Source organism: Phodopus roborovskii, unplaced genomic scaffold (genome assembly GCF_943737965.1).
Source record: "Phodopus roborovskii unplaced genomic scaffold, PHOROB, whole genome shotgun sequence".
In the NCBI taxonomy this organism is placed as follows: Eukaryota; Metazoa; Chordata; class Mammalia; order Rodentia; family Cricetidae; genus Phodopus; species Phodopus roborovskii.
In genome coordinates, this window is record NW_026126611.1 from 7462501 (window position 1) to 7475713 (window position 13213).

At 48.7% G+C, this 13213-nt stretch overlaps 2 protein-coding genes across 2 annotated transcripts in view; both read left to right on the forward strand.

The window, feature by feature from the left end:
* Positions 1–9397, forward strand: part of Tmem242 (transmembrane protein 242) — a 21826-nt gene extending 12429 nt beyond the window's left edge. The window contains exon 4 of the mRNA XM_051206131.1: positions 9039–9397. Within this exon, the coding sequence (XP_051062088.1) occupies positions 9039–9137 (99 nt within the window). The 3' untranslated portion in view covers positions 9138–9397. The remainder of the gene's footprint in view (positions 1–9038) is intronic.
* Ldhal6b (lactate dehydrogenase A like 6B) lies at positions 4199–5457 on the forward strand. Its single transcript, XM_051206130.1, has one exon. The coding sequence runs from the start codon at positions 4234–4236 to the stop codon at positions 5380–5382; it is 1149 nt and encodes a 382-aa protein (XP_051062087.1). The 5' UTR covers positions 4199–4233; the 3' UTR covers positions 5383–5457.
* Positions 9398–13213: the final 3816 nt, after the last annotated feature.

A 13213-nucleotide genomic window follows, 5' to 3' on the forward strand; every position in this document is an offset into this window, starting at 1 on the left:
AAACCCTAGCATTTTCTTTTTGTAAGTAAAAGTGGGTCTCCGAGCATTTTACACCAATTAACGGGAGAGGTAAGTGGTGCTGTGAGAATCTCTAGTTTTAAGGCCGGCCTGAGCTGCGTAAGGAGACCCTCTTTCAAAAATAAACTAATTTTTAGCGTGCTGCATAGGACCAGCTTTTCTTGATCGCCGATGTCCGTTATCGTTTGCACATGTTAAAAGGTTCTGGCCTGTTACTGTTTCCGCAGTTGCCTTCTCTTGACTCTAGTTTGGCTCTTGCTGGCAGTTCTGTTCACTGCATTGGTGCAGCTATACCGAATACACTGTGATGCTTACAGCCCTGTCCTTGGCCCTCATCTTTTCTTCCTTGTGGTTCTAGCTAGCGCTGGGCTTCAGGCTTAGGGGCCTACTGGACTGAGCACTGGCACGTGGGTACACTGTAGGTGTCCTGCGTGCTCCCTCCCCACGGAACTGCCATGTACTCCTACCCCGCACCCTGGACATCAGTCACCTCCCCAAGTGGCAGCACCCACAAAGCTGCCTGGAAGGAAGGCCAGCCTGCCATTCACACTTACCTCTCAGCATGTTTTATCATTCCCCAGATCTCACCCGTCCTCCGCTCCACAGCCACTTCCTTTGGGGGCCACGTCTCCCCACAGGGTAGTCCCGATGGCTCCCGTGTTGTCCTCTCCTCACTCCTCACCGTGCTACAGGAAGCGTGAGCCTCCCACCTGTGTCTGAACCACACGAGCAGGGCTGAACAGTCCCTGTTGCTGCCGAAGGCCTGACCCAGCCGGCCATTTGGGCAGTAGGTGTCTGCTGCCACTCCCCCCCCCCCCCCGCCCCGCTGCCACCGGATCTGCCCAGACCCTGCCGCCGTCATCATAGTCCTGGCCTTTGCTGCTTGCCCTTATCTGCTTCAGGGTGTGGCTCATTCCCACTCTGAACCCCCTCTTCTGATCATCCTTACTCTCCTCGGACTGGCAGCTCGTTTGTCTACACCTGCAATAGAGATGTTTCTCAAGTAAGTTGCCTCCACTTCCTCCCGCCCTGCCCTCCACCCAGCCTCTTTCCCCAGCCACGAACTGAGGTTGTCCAGGTCGCCACTTGCCTCTCGTTGCCTCACCTACCCACCCTCGTGGCTTCTGCCTTCAGAATGCAAGCACCAGGAGGGCCTGGCCTTCTCTGCCACTCACCTCAGCCCTCCAGCTGGCCCTTCTCCATGGCACCTACTGGGTTCCTGTCCCTCAGCTCTGCAGGGCAGGCGTGTGCAACTAACAAGGGCACTCTGTAGTGTTTCACATTTAAGTGTAACAAATCCTGCCATGGGCTGTGGAGCACAGTGGTGACAGGATTCTAAAAACTTGTTCTGCTTAGAGGGTCGGCAGAGATCTGCCCGGGATCGTATTGACTAGACTCCTAAGAAAGGAAAGGGAGGGAAGGCAGACGGCTTGCACACAGAGCGCATGTGGAGTGAATGGACAGTGACCTGGGAGGGGTGGGGGGTGGCAACAGTTGTCATCGGTCTAGATTAGCAGTTCTCAACCTGTGGGTCACATCAGATATCCTTCCTTCCAGGTATTTACATTACAGTTCATTGCAGTCATGAAGTAACAATGAAATAAGTTTATGGTTGGGGGTCACCACAGCATGAGCAACTGTATTAAAGGGTCGAGGTATTAGGAAGGTTGAGAATCAACGCTCTAGGTACATGCTGGTGGTTCTGATTTCCAACTTCCTGTCTACTAATGGATGTAACCAAAACCATTAAGGTAGCATCCTTCCTCAACTGTAATATTACATTACTGTTTCTGGTTTTGTTTTGGAGTTAGGATCTCTGTGTGTAGCCATGGCTGTCCAGAAACTCACTCTGTAGACCAGGCTGGCCTCGAACTCAGAGATTCGCCTGCCTCTGTCTCCTGAGTGCTGGGATTAAAAGCATGCACCACCACGACCCAGCTTCATTTTTAATAGATACTTTGAATTGGGTCTTCAGTTGAAAGGAATAATGAGTTACCTAAGATAGAAAGTCACTAGGAGCTATCTGGCTGTATTTGGCTCTGAGCATCTTTGAGTAGTCCTCCGTCTTCTCAGGAGATTGTGGACATCTTGCCTGTCTTCATGCTTTACCTTCTTGATCTTAGTGTAAATAAAAAGCTGCTCTGTTTGGGGCATTCTTTATTTTGGAATGCTGTTATTTTCCCCCTCTCAAAATTGATTTAGTTGTGGTTGAGGGGAAGCCTGGAGAGCCGGCTGTCACCTAGATGGTATTTCTGAAGAGCCTCCAGCTCTGGGAAGAAACTGGATAGGAGCCGTCCAGCTAAGAGTCGTCGTCCTTCAATCTCAAACTCAAGAGCACTCACCCTGGAAAACGACTTGACTGGTCAAAGGAATCTTACAGAAAGAAGGTGGGAACAGTTGCCAGGCTAAATGTTTCAAGTAGAAAGTGGGATAAATTACAGCTGTCAGTGATGGTTTCTAGACCATTTTAACGGTTTCTTCTAAAATGGTGGTCACTATTTAGTAAAGATGACCATTTTTTTTTTAATTCTAGTTTTTAATTTGACAGCTTACCGCCATTAATCTGATTGCCAGTGTGCAGACTTCACCTGTCTGTTTAGACGGTTGTGTCACAGTGGCCCTGTTTCCTCCAGGAAGCCCTTCTGGCTTGGAAACACCATCAGCAAGTCACAGACTCAGGAGGCCACTATGTCCCCACTTCCCAGCTGCCCCGCTGGGCACCTGCTTTCCCGGACTGCATCCCCGCAGTGGACGGAGCGCTCTTGGAGTCTGGCCATAAAATACCGATTTTGCCAGGTGACGATGACAGGGCTACATGCACCTAGAACCCTCATTCTGGGGGAGCAGATGGCTGGGATCCCAAGAGGACATGCCCCGGGCATTCGTCACATGGTCAGAACTGATTGGTGCAGGAGAAAATGCCATGGCGTTTCCCAGGCATTTGCAGTTTATTAGGTTTGTCATAAAATCTCCTCAAAGATTTGAAATTAGTTCACAAGACTGTCCAGGAAAACACAGAAGAGATGAGATATGCCGGTGTCAGGGTTGCGAAGTAATTGTATTTCACTACTTTAGTAATCTAATTTATACATTGACTACAAGTTGATCTGCCATTCCATGTTCATTTCAAAGGCACCGTCATTCGAGTAGAGGGCTACAGGGCCATCTTTCTCCTCAAGAAACCGCGGGGCTTGGGGAAAGATTTCTCTTGTTGTTTATCTTTTCATTTATGTGAATGAATGTGTGAGTCTGTAGTCCCCAAGGGGACTAGGTACCCACAGAAGCTGGAGCATGTCAGGTGTCCCTGCAGCAGAAGCTAAAGGCAGTCAGGCTGCCTGGCGCGCGTGCAGAGACCCCAACCTAAGTCCAGTCCGCAGGGGCCCTGAGCCCTTAGCCATTGATCGTTTTGTTCTTTTTAATTCGCTCAGTCACGGGCTTTCCTCTAGCGTGAGAAAGAAGAGCATGATCATGCATTCAGCTTGGACTGACACGCCTGTCCCCTCTCCCGCTGCCCTTGTCCGGGTGTGTACTTGGTGTGTAATGTCAGGGCAGATGGAACGCAAAATATTTCCACATGAGCCAAAGAATCCTCGTTCTGAACGTTTTTTTATATTGAAGATGTATATATTATACATCCGTCTACCTACAACAATGGAATTGGAATCACTGCACACAGTATTCTTTTGTCGTTGTTGTTAAATCATATTAAATGTAAACTCACTGGAGATTTGTGTGGGGGAGGGGGAAGGTCCTCCAGCCTGATACCCTGAATAGGAACCCGTTTCTCCCGCCATGCTGTCTCTTGGTAGCCACCTTTGTTGCGGCACAAGGGTTCAAGCCTTATTTTCATCTATTGTTGCCAGAACCATTCTTGATGTACACACTGAGAACAAAACAATTAATTCCAGGGGTCAGGGTTGGGTGTTATATGTCAGCATTAAAGGGTATGCGTCTGTAAAACTAACTCCAGTATTCCCTTGCTGGGGGTGAAAGCCCCTTAAAAACTAGCCTTGGCGCAGGCCTGCAGATGCTACCGCAGGAAGACCCAGCCTGCGCCGAGCCCTGGCGCTGCACTGTTGGATGGGGTCTGCGCAGCCGCAGTGGGATCCGAAGCTGCACCTGTACCGCAGGGCAACGACCGTTCTGGCCTCAACCGTCTTCCTCTCCGGGTTCACTTCTTCACCAGGTTCACCTCCTCCACCTGTGTGAGAAGCCATGGCCTGGGTTGCAGGCATCCTGCGAGCCAGCAAAAGAGTAGGTGCAGCCGGAGTGGATATCGGGGTCCTGAGCGTAGCTCCGCGGCTCAGTCCGGCGCTGCGTGTCTCCCTCAACCGGACCTGGTGGAGCGTTACTCCCGCGTCCACCATGGCGACCGTGAAGGGTGAACTTATCGAGCACATCAGCTCCGAACAGCCCGTTTTCCACAACAAGGTCTCCATCATAGGAACTGGGTCAGTCGGCATGGCCTGTGCCATCAGCATCATAGCTAAAGGCTTGACTGATCAGCTGGCCCTTGTTGACAGTAATGAAGAAAAAATGAAGGGTGAGACGATGGATCTCCAGCACGGCAGTGTCTTCATGAAAATGCCAAACATTGTTTGCAGCAAAGATTTCCACGTCACCGCCAACTCAGAGGTAGTGGTTATCACAGCAGGTGCACGCCAGGCAAAAGACGAAACACGCCTGAATTTAATCCAGAGAAATGTAGCCATCTTTAAGGTGATGATTGCCGATATTATCAAGCACAGCCCCCGTTGCAAAATGATTATTGTCTCCAATCCAGTGGATATCTTAACTTATATCACCTGGAAATTGAGCGGGTTTCCCAAAAACCGTATTATTGGGAGTGGCTGTAACCTAGACACTGCTCGTTTCCGTTACATGCTTGGGGAGAGGCTTGGGATCCACTCGGAAAGCTGCCACGGGTGGGTCCTCGGAGAGCACGGAGACTCAAGTGTGCCAGTGTGGAGTGGGGTCAACATCGCCGGGGTGCCTCTGAAAGACCTGAACTCCGCTATAGGAACCAGCAAAGACCCCGAGCACTGGGGAAATATCCACAAGGACGTGATCGCCAGCGCCTATAACATCATCAAGATGAAGGGCTACACGTCCTGGGCCATCGGCCTGTCTGTGGCTGACATTGCCGAGAGCATCCTGAAGAACCTCAGGAAGACGCATCCCGTTTCCACCAAAATCAAAGGTCTCTACGGAATAAAAGAGGAGGTGTTCCTCAGCGTGCCCTGTATCCTGGGAGAGAACGGCATCTCTGATATCATAAAGGTAAAGCTGAGCCCTGCAGAGGAAGCCCAGATGATAAAGAGTGCAGAAACGCTTTGGAAAATTCAGAAAGACATCAAGTTTTAAGCCTTTCTTCTAAAGATACTGAAGACAACAGACAAAGTCCATGCCGATGTGGGGGGAGAATGGGAGTCCTGAAGGTTGGAGGTGTCTTGTTTGTTGTGTAGCACCCTGCTGTGGGTGACAATTTCTGAGTGACTGCATTAAAGGTTTTTTTGGTGTTTGAGTTACTGGTTCTTGCCTGTTGTTGTGGCATTTAAGAAACTGGTGGCTTTCGTTAGACTGTGAACAGGTACTAGTCCATTCTGGTTGACTTATTATCTACTCCTAGGCCATTTTAAAAAGTAACTCCTGTGGGCTGGAGGGATGGACTAGTGGTTAAGAGCACTGGTTGCTCTTCCGGAGGTCCTGGGTTCAATTCCCAGCACCCACAGGATGCCTCACAGCCGTCTATACTGGGATCTGATGCTCTCTTCTGGCCTAACGGCGTACATGCACACAGAACACTCATACACCTAAAATATAAATAGACCTTAGAAAAAAGAACTCCTGCATATGCAAATCTGTAACATGTTTTGTGATACATTTTGAGACTGCCTTTGTTGTTTTGGAATGGCTTTCCATTTCCTCTTTCACAACCCCGACATGCCATGGTAGTGTGGGCAGCACCCATGTGCACATGTATGCAGTGCCGAGTGCAAACACATCCATGCAGTCACGCCTGCCCCCAGCTGGATGACACGCTTGTCTGGTTACTGGAAGCCTCCATCGCTGTCTTCAGAGGGCAGCACTTGCTCTGCTCATTGTGGAGGGGGAGTTTTGATAAACATCACCAGCACCTAGTATGCAGACTCTAGGCCACAGTGCCGGCTGTCCTCAGTCCGGGCATACTGATTGCATGGCCCCGAGGAAGCTCTTGGAGTGTGAAGGATAGCAGTATTAGAGGCATAATCTTGGTTCTATTGTAACATCTAGAATATCCATCAGACCGAGTTCCCTCAGTGTCCACATTTCCAATAAATTACTTGTGATAGCTTTCCCAGTTGACATGAGGATTTCAGGACAAGGTCCCCGGAGCTGTAGATGAATTACTCCAGGGAATACAATTATGCCTTAACCCTTGCATGGAATACCTCCTGAAGTTTGCAGGGAACAGCCTGTAGCTGCCCACAGAGGCCCTGCTTACAAGGGTGACCCTGCAACCCATCGCATGGAAACCTACCTGGTCAGAGCAGCAAGCGAGGAGCACGCTACAAGGAGGAGATGCAAAGTTCTGCTTTGGAGTCATGTGACCAGAATGCTCACAGTCATCAAATTCTGGGTGCAGAGGGAAAGTTCCATGGCAGTAGCTGTCACTTATCCTTAGTATGTTTAGGTCCAGATTAAACTTAATTATACTCAACCTTTAAATCTTTTCTCAATGGCATCTTTAAATAGGGAAATGACCCATTGACCTATGTATGACTGGTAGATATTTGACATAGATACTGTCCATATAAATATAAACACAAACTTGAAACCTCATGGAGCCCCTTTGTTTGAAGCAACTTGAGAGCCTGTTTATTACGTAAGTGTGGACTCTGGGTTTCCATCCCCACACCTTGAAGGCACAGGGCTCAGCTGTGTCCTTTATCCCACGTCCTCAGAGTCCACATCTGAGATGTCCCACATCTCAGTCTGAAGCCTGACGACTCCTGGCTGGATGACTTTCAGATATGATCCCTTCTAGTCACTCATTTATGACCTCAGGAGCAAACAATAATACAATACTCGAGGGCTGAAAGACGGATGAGGGGTCAGGGATGAGGGGTCAGGGCATCCCCGCACACCCACCTCCCAGCCTCATCTGTCCTTCCTGCCTCTCCCTTCCCAGCAGCTGATGACAAGGACCACTGATGAGGGGTCGTGGGAAACAACTGTGCTTATACTGCAAAGCTACACAGTCCAACACAGCTTGTAAAAGACATCAGCCAGAAAGGCAAGGAACAGCATACTGCAAACCGTGGCCAGAGAGTCACTGGGGCTTTCAGTTCCAAACATCTATGCCAAGCTCCTTAGTAGGCCGTGTGATTGGCATTTCAGACAAGCAGGCAGTTCTTTCTGAGAATCTTGGATGTCCAGCATCTGTGTTACCCTGCCACCAGATGCATATGGTGGTCACGGCGGCAAACTGTGATCACAAAGGGGAGCCCCCCCCCCGTTGTAGCCCCTCTGCCGGGACGAAGCACCGCTGCCTGTGGAGAAGGCCCATGAAGGCTCATCATAGTGCGGCCCAGAGGAAGTGGGAGGGCGAGGCAATGCCCATGTGCGCACCCAGCCAGATGCGCACTGGGAAATGTGGTGCTTTGGGGGCTCAGTGGTGGAGCGTTTGCCTAGGTATGCAAAGATTAGCTAATGGGTCTAGAGCATGCAGATGGTTGGCCCTCCTACAGATGCCATAAAATGGAGAGAATAGTCACACCAAATGGTCCTAAGTATACAGCCATGCTTTTAGTAAACACGCCGCCATGATATTTACTTTCACGTGGGTTTGGTTTCGGAATACAGCACACACATGTGGGTAATGCTACCGTGGCCATGGCCTTCACAGACTGAGGACTCACCGTGAGCTGGGGGCTGCATTGGCGTCCACTGCCTCACCTTGTCCTCACAACTCTCCAGGCGGGTAATTACTATCCCCTTTCTGCATATGTGGGTGCTGGTGAGGAGACAGAGGGGCTGGGATAGGAGCGATGGTCTCTCTGCCACCAATAGTGTCACCAAGCGTACGGCATGGAGGGAGGCTGGGCACTAGCTTAGAATTCACAAATACTGAAAACAGAGTAACCCCTGAACTTGGCAACAGGTAAAGATTCAGCCTCCATTTGAAATAAACACACATTATCAACAGCAAAAAAAAAAAAAAAAAAAAAAAAAAAAGGAAAGAAATATTGCCTGTATCTCCAATAGCCTCCCCCCAGGAGTGATTGGTTGCTTCAGAGTCCTGGAGCTGTGTGAACCTGCTCAGCACCTGTGTCCAAAGGAGAACGTGAATGGGGTGTGGCTGATGGGGTCAGCCTGGACCATGTGTGGTTACTGAGATAGCTCTGTGTGGCAGGATCATATCCACAGAAACGGATGGGCTGGGGTGTCCTCCTACAAATCACCAATGTGCCTACAGGTCTGCACTCCATGGTGTGACCTCCCAGACCTCTTCTTGACACTGGCTTTATTACCCTTCACTGGTGAAATTTCAGTGCCAGTTTTTTCACACTGGCGCATGAGAATATTCTAGTATATCTTTCATTGGTCTTTCTTTTCCTTTCTTTCTTTTTCTTTCTTTCTTTCTTTCTTTCTTTCTTTCTTCCTTTCTTTCTAGCTCCAAACGCCTGTATTTAGATAGACAGAAATTCTATTGTGCGCTGCGTCTCTGTAAATGAAAGCCAACACGCATCCCGTTGTAGACGCACATTATGGAGTGTAGACGTGCATCCTGGGAAGCTGTAGGTTGTAGCTGCCTTCTAGAGCAGGAGTGAAGTGTCTGTTGTTTAGTTAGTGGATTCACACCTGGAGGGACAGGTGTCTGTCACGGTGGGTTGGGGGAGGGGAGTACAGTTCTCAGCATCATTGCTGTTTGCTCGGCAGCCACAAGCATGGGGTGCTCTCTCCACTCAGCAAGAGGCTGCCACTAAGTATTTCCTCCGTTCCTCCCTTCTCCTGACGTCTGACGTTTCTTCTTCTAGATGAAGGACTTTCGAAGTAAGATGCAATCCATATTTCCAACAATTCCCAAGAACTCCGAGTCAGCTGTCAAGTGGGAGGAAGCACTAGAATCCAAGTGAGATGGGCGTGGATGACTCCAGGGGAACAGCAGCTTTGGGAACACCACATCGGGAAGGGACTGGAGTGACTCCTCCAGCAACACGCGCAGATGGCCACGTACCCACGGGCCACGCCATAGCCATCTGTCTGCGTCTATGGCACAGGGAAGGCATGTTTTCCTCGAGCTAAGACGACGGTTTAATTACTAAGCAGTGCCCCTCGAGGAGGGGTCCCAGAGGAAATATTTCTGTTTAGAATAAACCATGTTTCATAACACAAACACAGCGAGACAGAAAATCTTTGTAAGGGCTGGAGAGATCTCCGTGGTTAAGAGTGCACAATGTCCTTCAGAGGAGCCCGGGTCATTTTCCAGCACCTGCAGAGGAGCCCTGGTCATTTCCCAGCACCCACTTGGGATGGCTCGAACCACCCGCAGCTGCAGCTCCAGAGCATTGTATGTGCTCTCTTGGATCTTGTGGGCACACCCACACAACAGTTAAAAACTAAAGTTTAAAAAAAAAAAGAAAAAGAAAAAAGAAAAAACTCAGTAGGTTGTGTGTGTGTGTGTGTGTGCACCTATGCATCTATGTAACAATAATAGAGGTCATGAATTAGAAAGTGAGCAAGGTGGACACACGGCGGAGTTAAAGCAGGGAGGGGGAGGGGGTAAATGGTGTACATGCAGTCCCATACATGAAATTCTCAAGAAAACATTTTTAATAAGAAAAAAATCTTTATGATCAGACTCCCAACAGCAGTACAGATCTCAGTGTATCTAATCAAAGTTTTTAAAGCCTATCTGATCACATACGACTGACTAAGAATATGGAAGGTATGCTCCTATTGGCCAGTCTCCAGATGGTGAATACGGTAGTGGAAATGGGTGCAGCTTGTCCTGAACAGTGTCTGATTCGAAGCTAGTGCTCATGTGCTGAGGGCCTCCCTTGGAGGGTTTGTAAATTCTTACACACCGGACAAAACACCAAGCAACATTTGGTGACGGCTCAGCGACACCGGGGCTGAAACGGTAAGGGTGAAAGTCAAGGCTATGAAACGCACTTTGTCGAGAGACTGGTTCTGAGTCCCTGTCCCCCGACTAACAGTTTGTAGTTTCGTCTCAGTGGTGACAGGAAACACGGCGGAATTACCACCTATCTGAAACAATTTTAACGGGAAGTCACCCGAGCACTGGGTCTTTGGTGCTGTTTCTTAACGGAGTTCATTCTTAGGAGCCCAACCTCTTGTGTGCTCCATGACCCCTTACAGAAAGCTGATGGGAACGATAGCCCACATAGTTAAGGAAGAAAAAGCTCAGTGTGTCAATATGTCTAGAGCAAACCCCTCTGGCTGAATGTCAGGTGTGTAGTTCCTTTAGAATTACCTAGGCCCTAATTAGCCAGCAACCTTGTTCCATAAAGTGCATTCAAAATCTGTTACAGTGAAACCTTTTAGTTCTAAAGGAACTCTTTAAATGAAATGTCAAGGCATAATGTAACATTTTTCTCTAGACCACATCGCCCTGTTAAAATTGCTGTATTGTTAATTAAACAGGTGTAATCGTTGTCTGCGATTCACATGTAACCTGTTAAAAATCCAAGAAAAGATTGTGAGCTTGATCAGCAAGTGTGGAGTGGGGGGGGGGGAACCTTTACCCATCTTTTATTTTTAACCAGTCCTCTGGGGAGAAAAGAATTCCTGGCCTTTGGATGCAGAGAAAGAACGTAGGAGCCAGGTTGGATAGGTGTGCAGAGAGGGCACTGCCTACAGCCCCTCGAGCATTTTCTGTCTAACGACGTTTGAAAGACCTCCACTGGGTAGGAGAAAACGAGAATCCCTGTATTTTCTGACGGGATAAAAAGAGAAACCACGATGATTAAGGTTCTCTCTGCAGGAGTCCTGACTTATAAGCTCCCTGAGGGTAGGGCCTTGTAAACGTGGCAACGCCTGTCACCGGGGTTATAGATGGCAGCCATGCCCTAGCAGGAGCTAGGGGCCACACTGGACGCGCTGCTTTCACCGGCCCTGAAGGAATGTGTGTCAAGGGGATGGCAAGATGCTTGCTTCTGTGGCATGCCAATGTTAAAACTCTGTCCCTACACTTCATATCCCCACAGGAGTGATCTGAATCCCCTGTTAACAGGGACAGCTTTCCTAGAAGAAGGCATAAGCCCCAACTGCCTTGTAAAAGCAAAAAATGAAATAACGGGTGAAAAAAATCAAAGAACAAGCAAGCGGTGTCACTGGGGCGTTTTGCACAGAATTGAGGCGCCAGGGATTTAGTCTATTTCTTTCATACGAGAGGTATGTTGTTCAATTGGTTAATGGGAAGGAAAAATGTTTAAGAGATAATGTTATTCTTTATGTGAGGAGCCATCTGTGTATGGGTCCTCAATGTCCCCGGATACGGAAGAGAGGAAGTGTTGTGAAATTTCACGTCTGCCTTCTTTGCTGTCTTTATCTTGGGCAGAATATGACAAACATAATCACATTGATCTCCTGGAGCATAAAGGGTTTTAATCACCCTATTAACCATGATGACATTTTTCACAGACTTAAAAAGGAATAGAACAGACATTATCTCCCCATAAGCAATCCATTTCATGGAGACTGAGCACTAGAAATGCCGGAGAGGAGGGCTAACACAGCCATTTCCATTTCCTATCTAAGCCAACATTGAGGAGGCTTTCGGTAGACGTGGCTTCCGTTCCATGCATGTTAAGCGTTATTCTTAGAACTGGAGGCTGCTGGAGTAAGCCACGCTGAGAAAACACGGTGGGCATTCAGGAGCACACCTCAGGACTTTTACCAGGAAATAACCCATACCCGAAAAGTTACCGCTGCCCTGTTACATGGCTCACCTATCCAGAGAGCTTCAGAGTAGGGGCACACCCCACCCTGGGGTGTGAGAGTGTGTCTCAGGGCTCACTACTCAAGGTATTGAGCCCTGACTAGAAGAAACATGAACTTCAACAGAATGGAGAGTAAACATCTGCCTTAAGCCCAGCAGAGCTAAGGTGACTTCTGTCACCATCCTCATCCCAGCCCCAAAGCACTCACTTGATGGCACTCGAAAGGAGCTGAACCTGCCCAGCCTAAAGGAGGAGCCAGGCCTGTCACACTGAGTCTATTTGACGGGTGTTTAATCTCACACTTAGTGTGGACTGTATTCGCAAGTTAATCATTGCAACCTAAGACGGGAACAAGAAATTAAGGGAGAGATGGGGGCAAAAATAATTAAAATCCACTGGATGTAGCTATTTCACTTGGGGCAAGATTAAATCTCTCCTAGGTTTAATTCAGAAACAATGGTGTTTATTTCTCATCTTCATGTATTTCTTTTGAAATGGTAAGTGGGGTACCAGTAAAAAAAAAAAAAAAAAAAAAAAAAAAAAAAACCTCTCCAAATGCTTGTTTCCCATGAGAGGTGGTATAACTCATATTTTAGCAGTATTTTATCACCCCTGGTTGAGGAGTTTTTCCTTCCAGCCAGCCAGCAGTCTGAGTGGCCCAGCTACCACTGGGATCTCTCTTGCTGTCCTTAGCATTGCCACCCAAGAGGGGAGCAAGCACCCCTCGCCGCAATGAGGCGGGGGAAATTCCATTTGATGGCAGATGGCTCAGTTTCGAAGGAAATTAGACTACGATACTGAGAAGCATATAGATAGTTCCAGGATTAGCAATGGCGGGGGGGGGGGGTGGCGGGGGCGGCGGGGGCGGGGGGCAGCTGGCTCTATTTATCCTCTCTGCCTGCTAGTCCCGCCTACCCTTGCTTTTGGCCGGTCAGCTCTTTATTAGCGCCACCAGGTGTTTTAGACAGGCATCACAGCTTCACAGAGTTAAACCAATGCGGATAAACGGAAGACACACACTTGAAAACAAGATTCTCCCACAGCACCCAGCCCAGGTTTGTCACAGGCACACGCACGGCTCTGCCTAACACACCACTGACATTCCACTTTCTGTTTCCCAAATGTCTCCCGCACACGAGGCTATTCCCCTAGGAGTCATCAGAATTTAACGTATGAATCTGGGATTGGGTTATCTTTTAGTGGATTTGGTTTGGTTTGGTTTTTCAAGACAGGGTTTCTCTGCGTAG

Excerpts from the sequence above, each read along its gene's own strand:
- Ldhal6b (XM_051206130.1), top strand. The coding sequence starts at position 4,234 with ATGGCCTGGGTTGCAGGCATCCTGCGAGCCAGCAAAAGAGTAGGTGCA.